Source organism: Mesoplodon bidens (assembly GCF_964165515.1).
Source record: "Mesoplodon bidens genome assembly, chromosome: 4".
NCBI classification, from domain to species: Eukaryota; Metazoa; Chordata; class Mammalia; order Artiodactyla; family Ziphiidae; genus Mesoplodon; species Mesoplodon bidens.
This window is the reverse complement of record NC_138160.1, coordinates 74044866-74063657: the sequence shown is the minus strand read 5'-3', so window position 1 is coordinate 74063657 and position 18792 is coordinate 74044866. Positions and strand designations below refer to the sequence as shown.

The following is an 18792-nucleotide window of genomic DNA, read 5'->3' as shown; positions in this document are numbered from 1 at the left end:
AAATTATAGGGAACCTTTGCCTTCAAGTAAGTGTTCCTCATTTGTCTTTTAACAAGAATCCTTCTAAAGGAAAAACACTACTACCAAAATGGTTGTTACCTTAAAAATAAAGGGCAAGAGATGACTTACATTTTCAGAGAATATGTAGACCCAAAATGGAAAAGGTAATACAAATACATGTACATGTGTGCATACCAAGTGCATGTACATGATGAACACTCATGTATACTATACTGTACTAAGTTGCAAGCAAAACGTTGGTAATCCAAGTCTCCCTAACAGTAAATGGTTGTGTATTCGGGGGGATCAGAGAATAGTAAATACTATGAAGTGATGACTTACATAATCTAACATCTGTATGGTACTTTATAAAGTACAAAATGTTAAGGCAGCCCCAAGTTATGTTCATAAACCAAGTGTGTTAAATCACAGATTAGGAACTAGAGCATCTGTACACTGACATGCCAAATTCCACCCTACCTTCTTCTACCAACATTTCATCCTGCCTCTACCATTTTGTGAATTCAAATTAGATACACAGGATGTTACATCTTCAACATATATAGAAACATACCTGTTTGGCTGCCTTGTGACAACAAGATGCAGTCTGCTCATCTCAGCTCCTTCACTCAACTCCAGTACACTCTGGGACTCCTGACTGAATCCTATGATGCCATTGTGAAGATCACTCCCTGAAAAGAAAAATAGAAGATTATAATATACTTAAGACTTTAAAAAGGTCTCCAATGCTTCACTAATCTTTCCAGCTCAGATGGTATAAAACTGAGACATTCAAAAGTGAACGGGTGGGCGGGAGCTACATTTAACGATCTTTACTAAAAACAGACTAGAATCAAAATGATCACTTCAAGGTAGCTGACACTTTGAGAACAGAAGATGAAAAGGAAGAAAACATCAGATCCTGCTCCCCATACTGACAACATGCTCATCTCTCTCTGATGAGGCTCTACTTTTGATTTCATAGTCCTTGATACTACTGTTTAAAATCAGTGCATCCTGACAGAATATAAGTTCTTCTGAGAAGCAACTGTTTTATTTACTGCTGTATCCCTGGTACCAAGAAGAGTGTTTAATAAATATTTAGTGAATACATGAACTCCATCTGACTGTTTACTTCTCTATAAGAGAGTTGACCCGAAAGACCATTTATGTTTCACATTTGGTTATTTTCCCCAGAGAAAAACAGAACTATTAAGGAACTCTTGAGAACCTCTGAGTAAAAGAAACTCCTCTGAGCAACTCTTGAGGTTACAGGCACCATCATTCTACAAAATTGTGTTTAAACTGGAACAAACCTAGGGCCCACACTACACTGAAATAGTCACTCCAAATCCTTGCCAAAATGTAAACTAGCTTCTCAGACGAGAGAAATACCAATAAACAGTTCCTGCTGCTTTCTATTTCTCAATGACTCAGTTTTGCAAAGTGATCCTAAAAGCAATGATCCAAAGCAATCAGCCTCAAAAACCATTTGTACCCCTCACCCTGAAACCTGACTCCTGATTCCAAGCAGACAGAACTTCTGTAAGGAAACAGAAAACCACTGAACTGTCCCGAAAGGGGAAAGTTGGTGGTTACCAGCCCATATTTTGCAGGTCTGAAGTGTGAGCAAATGTGGAGCCCATGGCTTAGGGACATGGAGGTGATGGACCACTTTTGTCCTGGTGCCTCATGTGTGTTTTGTCTCAGCCAGATGCCCATCCTCATCCTCACCAATTAATCACTACAATCGCTTCTTAGCCCTGCATCAGAACCAGACATCAACTATTTTTTCTTCAGCAGCAACTGTTTTCTTGTCACTTTTAATGGGAATTTGGCCTCTCAGTTAATAATAGATTATAAGCTTCCCACAAGCAGAACCTTCATTTTCTTTTTCAATGCAATAGCAACTAGCATGGTTCTAATGAGTATAATACTTCCCTTGCCACATCTACAATAATAAAGTCGATGTCAAATTTCTAGTAAGATGAATCAAAACTTCTAATGTATCAATGATCAAAAATAAAACAAAATAAACTATTTTCCCGATTTATCTTGAAAGTTTGTTCTAAAATCTAAATGTGAGAAGATTATGAAGATTAAAGATAAGAGGAATAAAAATAAGAGGAATCAGGAAAATTAATGATATAGTTAAAACAGAAATACTATGTTAAAATAAAAAGCCAGGGCTTCCCTGGTAGCGCAGTGGTTGAGAGTCCGCCTGCCAATGCAATGGGTTCATGCCCCGGTCCGGAAGGATCCCACATGCTGCGGAGCGGCTGGGCCCGTGAGCCATGGCCACTGGGCCTGCACGTCCAGAGCCTGTGCTCCACAACGGGAGAGGCCACAGCAGTGAGAGGCCCACGTACCGCAAAAAAAAAAAAAAAAAAAAGCCAGGTGAGGAGGGACTTCCCTGGTGGCACAGTGGTTGAGAGTCCTCCTGCCTATGCAAGGGACACAGGCTCGATCCCTGGCCTGAGAAGATCCCACATGCCGTGGAGCAACTAAGCCAGTGTGCCACAACTACTGAGCCCACACACCGCAACTACTGAAGCCCACACGCCTAGAGCCCATGCTCTGCAACAAGAGAAGTCACCTCAATGAGAAGCCGATGCACCACAATGAAAGGAGCCCCTGCTCACCACAACTAGAGAAAACCCACAGCAACGAAGACCCAACGCAGCCAAAAAAATAAAATAATATAAAATAATTTTTTTTAAAAACCAGGTGAGGAGAAAATGATAGGAACATTCATAGACAGAGTAAGGGAACTTAGGGTACATGACATGCAAAAGTGCTGGTGAATTACATAATGTGACACTAAAAGAAGCCAATCATTTGCCAAGTATGTATGATGCCATATGTTAGGTAGGGAAGTTCTCAATAGAGAACTTCATTGAGGCTCAACTGAGTGACTGGTAAGTTAGGCTCAGAGCTGATAAATGGGAAGTTGCCTGGTGAGTTAGGCTCAGAGCTGATGCATGGGTAGGCACTGGTACGCCATATTGATATAGTATCAGCACGCCATATTGGTATGCGTTGGTATGCCAAACTGACGGAGGAGCACTTCCATTCCAGTTGGAATACAGCTGCTGTCTTGAGCTCCCAGAGAACCCTCTGTCACCACCCTAACCAGTATGAGATCTCCCTGTGATCCAGTAACTAATGGGGTAATGTTTGGGACAGCAAAAAGCCTCCAGCAACCATTGTGATTGGTCTGTGCCTCTGTCAAACTAATTGCTAAATACTTGATTGTCAGCTCTGGTCTTATTCAAATAAATGTAATAAAATATCTATTTCATGGAATGGGGGAGGAGGTTGTTGAGTGCCAAAATAATTTTAATAGAGATATATAGATGGCATTAAGCTAATGTGAATCAAAATCAGTAAGTAACTTGGCGAATAGAATTTGACTTTACAATATTCAATAAACTGAAGGAATAAGAAAAAATGACAGTTCTAATTGGTGTAAATTTGCAGGGTAGCATAAATGAGATGATGCTGGGTATAAAAGTTACATGATTATAAAATTATGACTGAATTATAACTGAATGGCTAAAATAAATAAAATTCTAGGAAGCACCAAATCCTAAAAGGGGATCATAAACATGTTTATTCTAAATATTTCCTTTTATAAAAAACAAAGCATAAATACTAAATGATTTATTAAGTCCTCAATTAATGGTTGAGCTGGGTCAAAATATAGGCTTCATAACTTTTAATTTTCTTTTTACTATGTTTTACCATAGTGTTATCTGAAACTCTAAAACACTGTGTAAAACTCATAATTGTTTGTATGAAAGAGTGGAGTAGGTAAGAATCATGAGACAGCCTTGTCAATACTCTAATTACAGTAAGGTACTGACAAGCTGAGCTAAGCCACTTAAAGAAATATAGTATGATTTCAGAAGAAAACTGCAAATTATCACCAAAAAATTTTATAACATGCATGAGGAACTCTATATATGCACACACCTTCCCAATAGTACAAAACTTATATAAACTGCACTGGTTCAAAAGCAGAACAAAAGGAAATAGTTTTAATATATTTCCCAACAAGATATAAAGAATTTTCTGACAATGAAATCTTAGACTCTGGGATAGATTAATGAAAGTGGTTGGGAAATTCAGAACGAGGTTTCAAAACAGGACAGGCAATCATGTTTGCGTGATTGAGTATATTTCAGAAGAAGTACATGAACTTAAGTATTTTTAAGGTTTTCCCTTTATTGTGAAAGTACAGATTTATTAATTGTTTAATTGTTTAGCTGGCTCTGAGCTAAGTGACATTTATAGTCCATTAAACTCTAGCCTGGCACCTCAGAACAACATCATGAGTTTATGTTATGGGTTCATGCCATAAGAAAACAAAATTTTAATGATTCACTATGGGTGAGTCAAGTAATTCACCTTCTTAAAGATAGAATGATCTTATTACAAATTCTGTATCACAAAAGTACATTTTTAACTCCATCACTCCAAATATATACCTGTAATAATGATCATGGCAAAAGCTGCAAACCCACTGTCATCCTTTCCTTTCACAATCTGTGCTCCACCTTGTGGGTCTGTGAGAAACACGTAGAAGAATTCTTGTCCCTCAGGCTCATCATCATCCAAAATTTGAAAGAATACTTTACGTTCTCTTTCTCCATCTACAAATGTAAGGATAAGAGTTTGCTCTTCAAAATCTTCTTCTTCGGTTGCCCATGTTAGGCTGGAAGTCCCATGGATGTCAGGAAAGGGCAATGCATTTGGTTCCTTCTGAGCAGATCTTTCACCAAAAGTCTTAACTGTTACACTGACATCACCAGTAGACCCACCAGTTCTTCGGACAAGAACTTCTGCAGCGTTAAACGTGCCATTCTTCATTTCTTCTTCGACATAAACAACAGATGGCCCAAGACTAAATGTTCCATGAATGGAAACATCTGCAGTTACAGTGGGCCCAGCAGACGTACCAGGAAGGGTGACAAGGTTCTCAGGGATGGGAGACACCACTCCGGTTGGCTGTGGAATGGCAGTTATCTTGGTTGGGTCAGGGTGTGTGGTAGAGGAGTCAGTTTTTAGAGGAAGAGCTGTGTCCGTTGCTATAGCCACAGTTGTCTTGGGGAAAGAAACATCCATTCCTGCCAGGTCATCATTATCCAATATTGTGATCACTGCCACACTGAAATCTAGATTCAGGCGAGGTCTCCGATTAGCATCAAATTTTTGTAATCCTTTAATTTCTACTGAAGTTAGATTAACGTAAAAAATTTCTTCTATCTCAGGAAGCTCATCATCAATAATAGTTATTTCAAAATCAACCTCAGCATGGAATTTTTGGAAAAGCAGCCCCCCACTCTGAACAGGCTCAAAGTCTTCCAGGGGCTTTGCCCTTCCTGCAGTTGTCTGATAGGAAACTTCAAAAAGATCCCCGTGGAACCCAAACAGTCTTTGTACATGTAATCTGACCACCTGTGTATCCTCTGACACTATGATATTTCTTGAACTAGGGGAAAATTGAAAGACTCCCATTGGTTCAATTTCAGCAACGGTGAAACCTGATCTGGAAAAAAAAAATTAAACCATGAGAGAACTGATGAAAAATAGGAATACCACTGTAGAGATTCATCTTTCACACACTTAAGATACTGCTCATGAGGACATCTTAAAAATGACATGCCCGGGCCTCCCTGGTGGCGCAGTGGTTGAGAGTCCGCCTGCCAATGCAGGGGATACGGGTTCGTGGCCCGGTCCGGGAGGATCCCATATGCCGCGGAGCGGCTGGGCCCGTGAGCCATGGCTGCTGAGCCTGCGCATCCAGAGCCTGTGCTCCGCAACGGGAGAGGCCACAACAGTGAGAGGCCCGCGTACCGCAAAAAAAAAAAAAAATGACATGCCCTTTCAAATTCCATAAAACCCTATTTACTTATTGTTGAATATACCAGAGCACAAGAAAGGTAAGAACAGGAGCTGCAGTCACAGGTGATAGGACCTAACAAGGTCCATATATATATACATATATATATGTATGTATGTATATATATATGGAGAGAGGAGGAGGGCAATGCCTGGCCTAGGGTAAGCACTATAAAACTGTTAGCCTGAATCACTGTGCTGTACAGTAGAAATTAACACAACATTGTAAATCAACTATACTTCAATAAAATTTAAAAATAAGACATAAAAAAACCTGTTAGCTATTATTATTGTTAAAGGTATGTGAATTTGTTAACCTAAAATACGTTGTGTCCAAACACTTTTTGAATGGCATATGTATAATCAAAAGCCATATTGGATTCCATCAACCAATATCTCCCATACATAAATATGTATATAAACACACTTGAACACACACTGGTTTTGCCCACACATTTTTCCCAGTTTCCAAATAAGTAAACTAAAGAACAGAAAGATCAAGTAACTTTCCCAAAGTCACACAGAAAGTAAGTGACACAGCCAGGATTAAACCCAGGAGTCTGGCTCTAAGATCGGTCCTCTGCTGTTCTGATCAAGTCCAGCCCACATATGAGAAAAGTCAATTGCTTTTGACCAGGACATATTTATCTGCAAATATACTGATATAAATTAAACTCAAAAGAACTACTAGTTCAAGTCACATTATTATCCTACTATGATTTCTTATTCTTACTCTTTATCTCTTGGAGAAATCAGGTATTTTTGGCTACCTTTCTGAAGACAGTTTCCTTTAAAAATAGGTGGCTTTGCCATCATGGTTCTTTTCGGAGATGTCACCTCAGGCCAACGTTCTTGAGTGAGAGGTCATGATAAATGCTCTTCAAGCAAGCATTGGGTGGTGGCATCTTTGGCAATGCAGACCATATATTGCTCTACACTAAAACTGTTTTCGCCTTTGCTTCAAGGAGAGAGATCCTTGTGTCTTTTTTGTTTGTTTGTTTCAACTGGTAAAGTCCAGCTTATTCCTCAGAGACTTTCTTGGCTGAAAATCAAGTTGGTCTTACCGAAGCTGAGCCCCACCAGGGGCACTGCTCTGCACTCCTGAGAGGTGAATGACAAAGGCCTCTGGCCGACCAGGGCTAGGAAAACTCCACAGCAAGACTCTTTTACTTTCTTCTCCATGGGAAAATGAAAGACTCCCTGACAGGGAACATGAAACGGGAAGTTGGGTTTCATTTCTGAGTTCTTAAATTGGGATTCAACTCTTAAAAATATAGTGAAATCTTTCCTTTTCCAAAATTCTATGACAGTCTACAAAAGGTAAAACATTAAAAAAGTCAGTGGGGGAAGGAGTGTAAATAGAGGAAGCTCCGTAGACCACACACACCTTGCCTTTAATCATGGCTACTTTACAAGGTAGAGGTCAAACCATCTAACTTTTGCATCTCACTGATCCTCACAGAGCTTATGGTATAACTAAAAATAAAGTAGATGAAATAACAGCTGCTCAACTGTCAGAAATATTCAGATGAACATGTAAATGGATATAAAGGTGTGTCTTTTTTGATTATCGTATGGGCCACATTAGGTTTTTAGAACTACTTTTAACAAAACTCCTCATGTATAAACAGAGTAGTCTGCTTAGTGACCATTATTTCCAGGTGAGGTATGAAGTTTTCCATTTGAACAAATAAAGTTCCTCTCATTCTCACCAAGCAGCCTGTGAAATTCTGATCACTTAAATCTGAGAGGACTGTATTAGAAGGCAAATAGCTCACTGTCCAGAGAAGGCAAATAGCTCACTGCCCAGAGTAAAGAGGATCCAGGAAAATTAGAGGCCAATTACACATTTCCATGTTCTACAGGGAAAATCCTAGAAAAGCCACAACTCACCCACTTCGGGGGTCATATTGCCAACAACAACGAATTCGGGGATTTTTAACCCAGGAACATATCCAGCCGCCCAGGAAACCTTGAGAGAGCCATACGTGCCTCTCCTAGAAATCACAACTTGGCTTGTTCCGGCGGTGATGTCCATGAGTGGAAAAGCAGTAGACTCAAATCCAACCTGAGGAAAAACATGCTTAGAACATTTTATTTCTCTCTAAAGGTTCTTGTTTTCTGAAGAGTGGGTTAAAAGTCAACTTTCTCTTTGTTTACACAGTATATTTCCCTGTTCTAAAATATATTCAATTAAAGAGTAGTATTTAAGAAATGACACGTGAAATTTGAAAATTTATTCTATTTTATAATGCTGATTATAGTTTATAGCTTTATTTTTCTATCAAAATGTAAACTCCTGAATTAACAATATCTAAAAATATAATTTTAATTATGGTTAAATGAAAGGAAAGATTAAAAATGGCATTTTAATATATTTGTTCATGGGTCTTTATAGAACCTAATTTGTCTAGAACTGAAATCTGACTTCTTTCTAAGGTATAATAATAAATTCTTTATTTATAAAGTGAGTACCATGAACTAGATTTTCTATTAAGGTTCTTTTCAGCTCTTTGATTCAATATAATATCTTTTTTTTTGAGGATCAGAAACCCTCAAAGATTTCTTTTAAATAACAATCTTTTTCATCCACACCAAGTAAGATCTGGTTTTCAGGGCAACCTTCCCAGGGTACCCTGGGATTTATAGATAAAATAAGTTCTGGTCAAAGAATAAGAACAAAACCAGATTCCTGGCTTCACATTCTTATTTAGACAACTCAGTTTACCTCTCTGGTCCCAATATCTATAAATTTGGAATACCATAGGATCAACAGTTCTATATTAAGACTCATTCTCCCCATTTTAAATTGGAATGAAGAGTAGCAGAAAGTGTGAGAGGGTGCCACAGGACAGCTTCTGAAGCCACAGAAAAGAAAAAACAACAACTTCAATTTGACACCAGCCTAGATCCCTTATTACAGTGAGGCTACCGGTTAGCAATTGCCAAAATCTTTGGCATATCTGAGCTCATGCTTGCCAAATGGCTAGAGGCTGTTTGAAAGTGTCCTAGGCACATCACACACTCACACTCACACACACACACACACACACACACACACCACATACAAATACTGGTAAGGAGTACAGAGGATACACCAAGGACAGGAATACTCCATGACTGGATCTGATCTGGCCCTTTGACGTGACATAATGTTGTGACAACATGCATGGACAAGGAGAAGAAAATAGTTTACTACACCAAACAAAGGACTCAGGTTGAAAGGAATCTTTGTTATAACAACCTGTGAACAAAAAGAAGGTAACAAAATGTCAAAGCATTAAATTCTATACCCTCTTTCCTTCTTGAGCAGAGGAGGTGCAGAAAGAAGACAATTCCTCAGTTAATTTTAATGCTGGTGGATTCCACTTTAGGGAGCAAAGCAAATTCATTCCCTGGGGAGAAGCAGCCCAGGTGGGAGTAACTGAAGAGCATCCCCTTAATGGCCAGAGACCCTGTTACACAAGCTGGTGGCCAGATCTGCCCACACTCCTGCCCCTCCTGCACAGATTCCACATCCTGGTCAAGGAACTGAAGGAACTCCCACCTGAAGGAGTAGGATGCATGCTTATCCCTTATTATGGTTTATAAAATACACACATTACCGTAGCCAGAGACAGGAGCCCTGTCTTGTTCCTATATCGACAGAATTGGCCTATACAGGAAGCAAAGCCCTCAAGGTATTCTTTGCTCTCATGTGAATTTATAAAGTGATTAGGGAACAATCCTCCCTAAAATGAACTCAGGTAGAAGATTCAAATACTTAGGTGCACCACTAGCATTAACCTACATCAGAACAAACTTGCCACAGTAAAAAGAGCCCCACAAGTTAAATATTTACAATCTTAGTAAATGAGAAAGTCTGAAATATGAACTGAGGTTTCATTCTAATTTTAATTATTTAGCATAAAATACCTCAGTGTTAAATATTCATCTTCAAGAAAAAACCTGAAGTTTTGACTCTAGGTGACTGTTATTTTAAAAATTCTAGGACTTCCCTGGTGGTGCAGTGGTTAAGAATTCGCCTGCCAAGGCAGGGGACACGGGTTCGAGCCCTGGTCCAGGAAGATCCCACATGCCGCGGAGCAACTAAGCCCGTGTGCCACAACTACTGAGTCTGCGCTCTAGAGCTCGTAAGCCACAACTACTGAAGCCCGAGCGCCTAGAGCCCGTGCACTGCAACGAAGAGCAGCCCCCACTCGCCACAACTAGAGAAAGCCCACGCGCAGCAATGAAGACCCAATGCAGCCAAAACTTAATTAATTAATTAATTTTAAAATTCTATACCTTACATTCTAAAAGACAGAAACTTTCTAAAACTCCAGAAAGGAGATATATTTTTCTATCTAATGTTGAAAATTGACAAATCATTTTCATATAGTGTATCCACACTGTCTACTTTGATATTCAGAGGATTACTTAGATTTAAGAAAATAGTGAATCTTAAGAAATTCTAAGAATCTTAGTCCTTCCTGTAAGAGCTGCCCTCTAGTGGTTCCGGGGTAGTACCACACCCAGGGCCAATTACCTGAGAATTGGCAGCTTTCTCAGGGACTGGAAGGACGGCAGATTTTGCTTCCTGGAGAATTCTTGGCATGCCATAGAAACTTCCACCAACAAGCATCACAGTCACCAGTTGCAAGGTGAAATTAGAGCCCAGGGGTAGGAAGACCTATATACAAACAGTATCAATGACTTTTTTAATATCAAAAAATAATTTTCAAAAAAAATACTGACAATTGAAATGAGTCATTAGCACTTTCCTCCTTTTGTATCGGTTTCATCAGTATATGCCCTTTCCCCCATGTTACAAAACAAAGCACCAGCAGGAAGACTTTGACGCTAACACTGAGAGCCATACAATATTAAAAAAACACAAATTTGCAAATACTCTCTGTGTGCCCAAATGACCTGAAGAATGATGAGAATCTCAGAAGTAGTATTAGTGATAGAATCACGTGCCACAGGAATGGAAAGAGCTTACTGGTGAACAGTGTCAGCTCCTAAAACCAGCAAAACTCACTTTCTCCCTTTTCATTGGATAGAAACTAAGAGCTCTAACGACAGTTACTTAAAACAGATAATGATTTAGGTGTACTGATTATTTGAATACTTTGGACAAATAAAGACTACTAACACCATGTATTAGACTACCAATTTTCAAAGTTTAGAATCCAACAAAATAGAGAAATCCTGAATTTAAAACCTGGTATTACTTTAAAAGATTTTTTTAACACTTATTGATATAATACATTTTCCATAGAAACCTTGTTATTGATAATGGATAGGCCCCTGTAACCTGGAATATTACTAACAACTCTGTACATCTTTATTGAATGTACAAATAACCATTTCTGTGAAGTCTGTTCTTTTAAATGTAATGTACTTAAACACATATCACACCCTCTAAGTGTGTAAAATATGTACTATAGTGGTTTCAAATGTGCAACATGAGGGGAATAGATGTTTTCCTCATTCAATCAATCGTCATTTTTTCAAAATCACATTCACTGAACATGAAGCATAGATCAAGTGCTGAGGAAACAGAAATAAATCATGGTGTCCTGACTTCAATCATGTGCCTCCCTCCTCTCCTTGAAGGGTGTGTCCCTTCCCCATGCAGTTCACTGGCTGGACAGCTAAGGATTTTTTTGTCCCTATTTCCTAAAGAATGAACGGCCAGATGTCAGCTCAAAGCTCCCAGGCATTTGTGCCTTCCTACCCAACTTTTCTGTTCATGGGCCCGTGCAGCACACAGACTTGTGGAGTGTGGCAGGTCCCCAAGGTGCAGTAATTAAACATTAAAGTTGAACAGGAATAATGGTGGATTTGGAGAAACGCTGGTTTGCCTACAGAAGAAAAGCAGGTACACTAATTTTAAAAGGACCTTGAAGGTTTTTAGGAGTTGAGGGTGTTCTGTTTTGCCCTTCCATGTCCCTGATCCAGGACTGCATCACCAATACTATTCTATGTATTTCCCATCATTCTTGATGGCTTTGGGCACAAATGGAGTTTACAGCCCCATAATATCCTATGTGCATCTTGAACACTGCTTATCTGCTTGCTTTTATAATTGGCTGTTCAAGGGCCTTCTCCTGCACTAGACAGGGAGCAACCTGACAACAGAGATTATGTCTTTGTGATCATTGTAGCTGCTGTGCTTCTCACAATGACTGACACATAGAAAGTGCTCAATAAATATCTGAATAAATGACAGCCATGAATATAATCTTATCTTGCATTCTAACTTAAATTCTTTTAAACGTAGACTTGTTTCTTTATCGTGCCAATGATTCTTATCATCAGTGAGTACTTCATCTGAGAAGCCTGTTGTTACCCAGGTGAGGTAATTGTTCACTCCCTGGTCCTCATGTTAAACCAACATCAAGAGTCTTCTAGTTTTCAGAGCCTAATGGAAACTCATTCTGTCCCAAGACCCACTTGAAGGTCCTTCTCTGTGGCAGACCTGTCCGAAGTCCTAATTTTTATCAGGGCAGTAGATCAGGTAGATCTATATGTAACTTGTAACTAATATCCCAAACTTTAAAGAGCAATGCATTACACCCAGGGTGTGAGGTGAGAAAGGGACCGCTGGAAAAATCCTCCCCTCAGTTTATGTGCATGTCACACATTGCCCTAAATAGTCACCTTGGAAGACTAACTCACATAATAATCTATGTGTAGTCTACACCACACATAGTGGAATGTAAGAGACAGAAGGAACCCATGCAAATTTAAATACACTAATGAAAGATGTTAAAGTAAGCAAATAAGAGGAAGCTTTCATATATTGTAAGCTAGTAAACTTTTGTTACTCTTTATTGAAAATAGACAGAAATCATAAAAATAGAGCTTCAAAACAGATATTAACAAATCCATAGATAATTCAAACAGGTATTAAGAAAGCTAAGTGTCTTTATCAACTATATCATTAAGTTTTCAAAGTAAAATGAAAAGAGGACTACCATCCTTCAAAATGTTCCAGGTACCACCACAGGAGATAATCTAAAAGTGTCCTCTGGTACAGACTTTCTCAACCATGAGATAATTAATCCTCACAGCTATAATGCATCTCATGCATGAAATAAATTAACTTCTCTGCCATGCATATGGAATGATACTAGTTATCTTCTTGGGAGGATGAAAACAGTTGCTCAAATCACTTTCTGTGGATCAGACTGAGAAAGACTGCTAGGTATGTATTTGACCCACAGAAAATCCATGTATTCCTAGCACCCTCACCTGATATGTTGGCAGAACAGTCTGCTGTCCTAGGAAGTATACAAATATCTTCCCTTCAACAAGCATCCAGTATGTGTGTGTGTGTGTATGTGTGTGTGTGTGTGTTTGTGTAGCACTTGGAACAATTTCTGGAACTCTGAAGTACTAAATAAGTGCCTGCTACTACCTAGACAAAAATATTTTATCTCCAAATAAGAATATACTTATTTACTTATAATCTGCAAATACTCCAGTATATGTATTATCCAATAACTAGTATGCATTTTCTAAGGCATTTTTCATGGCTCCATTTAAATATCAGAATAAGACTTTAAACTGATCATGAGATTAACTAGGGCTTTCTTGAAGGAGTTTTATTGCAATGATCAGGAAATTAAAGAAATGCTACAAACCTGACTCTTGACTGACACTGTGTCCACCTTATATCTGGTGCCATCTTCGACCACCAGCTGCTTCTCTGCATTTTCAGTAACAACAGACTGCTTTTTAGGATCAGATGATATTCGATATCCAACAGTCACATCTCCAAATGTTCCAGCAAGCCGGGTTACATTAATTTGGATGAATCTACTAAGGTTCTGTCCAATAAGTATGGACTGGTGATCTGAATACAGGGCAAATACCCCATGTGGGTCATCATTTGCAGAAACAGAGAACTGTGTGATGCATTTTTCTGGATCAAGTTCTGCTCCTCCCTTTACAGAAACAAGCTGAATCACATAAACTTCCTCTATCTCAGGTACATCATCTGGTAGCAAGTTAACATCAAAGCTGGCCTCACTTTCTCCATCAGCAATGGTGAAAAATCCTTTTGTAGACAGAAAGTCTCCAGTAATATCAAACTCACTGCTTAATTCCCAGTAAACCTAAAATAAAAGGAAAAAAAGACCCAACAAAGTTATACAATTCAGTATATTGAATCAAAAATCCTTTAAATTAGTTTTCCTCTACTATATACAAAAACAATTATTATATTCCAAGCGAAACTTTCCAAGTAGTTAGGTAATTTAGAAAGGATCTTAACTCTTTCAGGCTGTTGTATCCAATTTGCAAGACAGGATTATAAAATTTCATTTCACCTGCTTCTAAAATAACATAATTTGAAAAGATAAACAAGTTAACTTTAAAATACCAGTAACACAAATACATTCAATAGTGAACCACAGACAATATTTGAAGGTAAAAAGTAGATAATCTGACGTTCATCTTGGAATTTGTTTGTTTTTAATAAAAAGAGAATATAGAGGAGGAGCTTCTAGATGGCGGAAGAATAAGACGTGGAGATCACCTTCCTCCCCACAAATACATCAGAAATACATCTACATGTAGAATAACTCCTACAGAACACCTACTGGACGCTGGCAGAAGACCTCAGACCTCCCAAAAGGCAAGAAACTCCCCATGTACCTGGGCAGGGCAAAAGAAAAAAGAATAAACAGAGACAAGAGAATAGGGATGGGACCCGCACCAGTGGGAGGGAGCTGTGAAGGAGGAAAGGTTTCCACACACTAGGAAGCCCTTTCGGTGGGGGGGCACTGCGGGGGGTGGAGGGGGGAAGCTTTGGAGCCGCAGAGGAGAGCACAGCAACAGGGGTGCGGAGGGCAAAGCGGAGAGATTCCGACACAGAAGATCGGTCTCCCCAAGAGGCTTGTCTGCTCACCGGCCAGGGCAGGTGGGGGCTGGGAGCTGAGGCTCGGGCTTCAGAGGTCAGATCCCAGGGAGAGGACTGGGGTTGGCTGCGTGAACACAGCCTGAAGGAGTTAGTGCACCACAGCTAGTCGGGAGGGAGTACGGGAAAAAGCCTGGACCTGCCTAAGAGGCAAGAGACTTTTCCTTGCTTCTTTGTTTCCTGGTACACGAGGAAAGGGGATTAAGGGTGCTACCTAAACGAGCTCCAGGGACAGGTGCGAGCCGCGGCTATCAGCGCAGACCCCAGACAGGGACATGAGACGCTAAGGCTGCTGCTGCAGCCACCAAGAAGCCTGTGTGCAAGCACAGGTCACTAGCCACACCTCCCCTCCTGGGAGCCTGTACAGCCCACCACTGCCAGGGTCCCGTGATCCAGGGACAACTTCCCCGGGAGAACACACGGCACGCCTCAGTCTGGTGCAACGTCACGCCGGCCTCTGCCGCCACAGGCTCGCCCCGCACTCCGTACCCCTCCCTCTCCCCGGCCTGAGTGAGCCAGAGCCCCTGAATCAGCTGCTCCTTTAACCCCGTCCTGTCTGGGCAAAGAAGAGATGCCCTCAGGCGACCTACACGCAGAGGCGGGGCCAAATCCAAAGCTGAACCCCAGGAGCTGTGCGAACAAAGATGAGAAAGGGAAATCTCTCCCAGCAGCCTCAGGAGCAGTGGATTAAATCTCCACAGTCAACTTGATGTACCCCGCATCTGCGGAATACCTGAATAGACAACGAATCATCCCAAATTGAGGAGGTGGACTTTGGGAGCAACAATATATATATATTTTTCTTTTTTTCTTTTTGTGAGTGTGTATGTGTAGGCTTCTGTGTGTGATTTTTGTCTGTATAGCTTTGCTTTTACCATTTGTCCTAGAGTTCTGTCTGTCCGTTTTTGTTTTTTTTTTTAGTACAGTTGTTAGTATTTGTTATCACTGGTGGATTTTTCTTTTGGTTTGATTGCTCTTTCTTTCTTCCTTTTTTTAAAATTACTTGAAAAACATTTTTTGATTTTTAATAATTATTTTTTATTTGAATAACTTTACTTTATTTTATTCTTTTCTTTTCTTTCTTTCTTTCTTTCTTTCTTTCTTTCTTTCTCCCTTTTATTCTGAGCCGTGTGGATGACAGGGTCTTGGTGCTCTGGCCAGGTGTCAGGGCGGTACATCTGAGGTGGGAGAGCCAAGTTCACGACACTGGTCCACCAGAAACCTCCCAGCACCATGTAATATCAAATGGCGAACATCTCCCAGACATCTTCATCTCGACAAGATCCAGCTCCACTAAACAACCAGCAAACTAGAGTGCTGGACCCCTATGCCATACAAGTAGCTAGACAAGAACACAAACCCACCCATTAGCAGAGAGGCCGCCTAAAATCATAATAAGGTCACAGACACCCCAAAACACACCACCAGATGCGGACCTGCCCACCAGAAAGACAAGATACAGCCTCATCCACCAGAAAACAGGCACTAGTCCCCTCCACCAAGAAGCCTACACAACCCACTGAACCAACCTTAGCCACTGGGGCAGACACCAAAAACAACAGGAACTACAAACCTTCAGCCTGTGAAAAGGAGACCACAAACACAGTAAATTAAGCAAAATGAGAAAACAGAGAAACACAGCAGATGAAGGAGCAAGGAAAAAACCTATGAGACCTAACAAATGAAGAGGAAATAGGCAGTCTACCTGAAAAAGAATTCAGAATAATGATAGTAAAGATGATCCAAAATCTTGGAAACAGAATGGAGAAAATACAAGAAATGTTTAACAAGGGCCTAGAAGAACTAAAGAGCAAACAAACAATGATGAACAACACACTAAATGAAATCAAAAATTCTCTAGAAGGAATCAGTAGCAGAATAACTGAGGCAGAAGAATGGATACGTGACCTGGAAGATAAAGTAGTGGAAACAACTACCGTAGAGAGGAATAAAGAAAAAAGAATGAAAAGAATTGAGGATAGCCTCAGAGACCTCTGGGACAACATTAAATGCACCAACATCCTAATTATACGGGTCCCAGAAGAGAAAAAGAAAGGGACTGAGAAAATATTTCAAGAGATTACAGTTGAAAACTTCCCTAATATGGGAAAGGAAATAGTTAATCAAGTCCAGGAAGCACAGAGAGTCCCATATAGGATAAATCCAAGGAGAAACACACCAAGACACATATTAATCAAACTATCAAAAATTAAATACAAAGAAAACATATTAAAAGCAGCAAGGGAAAAGCAACAATTCACAAACAAGGGAATCCCCATAAGGTTAACAGCGGATCTTTCAGCAGAAACTCTGAAAGCCAGAAGGGAGTGGCAGGACATATTTAAAATGAAAGGGAAAAACCTACAACCAAGATTACTCTACCCAGCAAGGATCTCATTCAGATTCGACGAAGAAATTAAAACCTTTACAGACAAGGAAAACCTAAGAGAATTCAGCACGACCAAACCATCATTACAACAAATGCTAAAGGAACTTCTCTAGGCAGGAAACACAGGAGAAGGAAAAGACCCACAAAAACAAACCCAAAACAATTAAGAAAATGGTAATAGGAACATACGTATTGATAATACCTTGAATGGAAATGGATTAAATGCTCCAACAAAAAGACACAGATTGGCTGAATGAATACAAAAACAAGACCCTTATATATGCTGTCTACAAGAGACCCATTTCAGACTTAGGGACACATACAGACTGAAAGTGAGGGGATGGAAAAGGAAACTCCATGCAAATGGAAACCAAAAGAAAGCTGTAGTAGTAATTCTCATATCAGACAAAATAGACTTTAAAACAAAAACTATTACAAGAGAAAAAGAAGGACACTACATAATGATCAAGGGATCAATCCAAGAAGAAGATATAACAATTGTAAATATTTATGCACCCAACATAGGAGCACCTCAATACATAAGGCAAATGCTAACAGCCATAAAAGGGGAAATTGACAGTAACACAATCATAGTAGGGGACTTTAACGCCTCACTTTCACCAATTGACAAATCATCCAAAATGAAAATAAATAAGGAAACACAAGCTTTAAATGATACATTAAACAAGACGGACTTAATTGATATTTATAGGACATTCCATCCAAAAACAACAGAATACACTTTCTTCTCAAGTGCTCATGGAACATTCTCCAGGATAGATCATATCTGGGGTCACAAATCAAGCCTTGCTAAATTTAAGAAAATTGAAATCATATCAAGTATCTTTTCCAACCACAACGCTATGAGACTACATATCAGTTACAGGAAAATAATCTGTTAAAAATACAAACACGTGGAGGCTAAACAATACATTACTAATTAACCAAGAGATCACTGAAGAAATCAAAGAGGAAATCAAAAAATACCTAGAAACAAATGACAATGAAAACACAATGACCCAAAACCTACGGGATGCAGCATAAGCAGTTCTAAGAGGGAAGTTTATAGCAATACAATCCTATCTTAAGAAACAAGAAAGATCTCAAATAAACAACCTAACCTTACACCTAAAGCAATTAGAGAAAGAACAAAAAAAACCCAAAGTTAGCAGAAGGAAAGAAATCATAAACATCACATCAGAAATAAATGAAAAAGAAATGAAGGCAACAACAGCAAAGATCAATAAAACTAAAAGCTGGTTCTTTGAGAAGATAAACAAAATTGATAAACCATTACCCAGACTCATTAAGAAAAAAAGGGAGAAGACTCAAACCAATAGAATTAGAAATGAAAAAGAGAAGTAACAACTGACACTGCAGAAATACAAAGGATCATGAGAGATTACTACAAGCAACTATATGCCAATAAAATGGCCAACCTGGAAGAAATGGACAGTTTTAGAAAAGCACAACCTTCCGGGACTGAACCACGAAAAACAGAAATATAAACAGGCCAATTACAAGCACTGAAACTGAAACTGCGATTAAAAAATCTTCCAACAAACAAAAGAACAGGACCAGATGGCTT

General features: G+C 39.4%; 1 protein-coding gene across 1 annotated transcript in view; it reads right to left on the bottom strand.

Moving 5' to 3' along the window:
• Window positions 1-18792, bottom strand: part of ADGRV1 (adhesion G protein-coupled receptor V1) — a gene marked incomplete at its 5' end in the record, with an annotated part of 521373 nt that overhangs the window by 325911 nt on the left and 176670 nt on the right. The window contains 6 exons of the mRNA XM_081231559.1: window positions 575-692; window positions 4491-5551; window positions 6969-7104; window positions 7798-7972; window positions 10433-10576; window positions 13539-14012. Coding sequence (XP_081087685.1) covers window positions 575-692; window positions 4491-5551; window positions 6969-7104; window positions 7798-7972; window positions 10433-10576; window positions 13539-14012 — 2108 coding nt within the window. The remainder of the gene's footprint in view (window positions 1-574; window positions 693-4490; window positions 5552-6968; window positions 7105-7797; window positions 7973-10432; window positions 10577-13538; window positions 14013-18792) is intronic.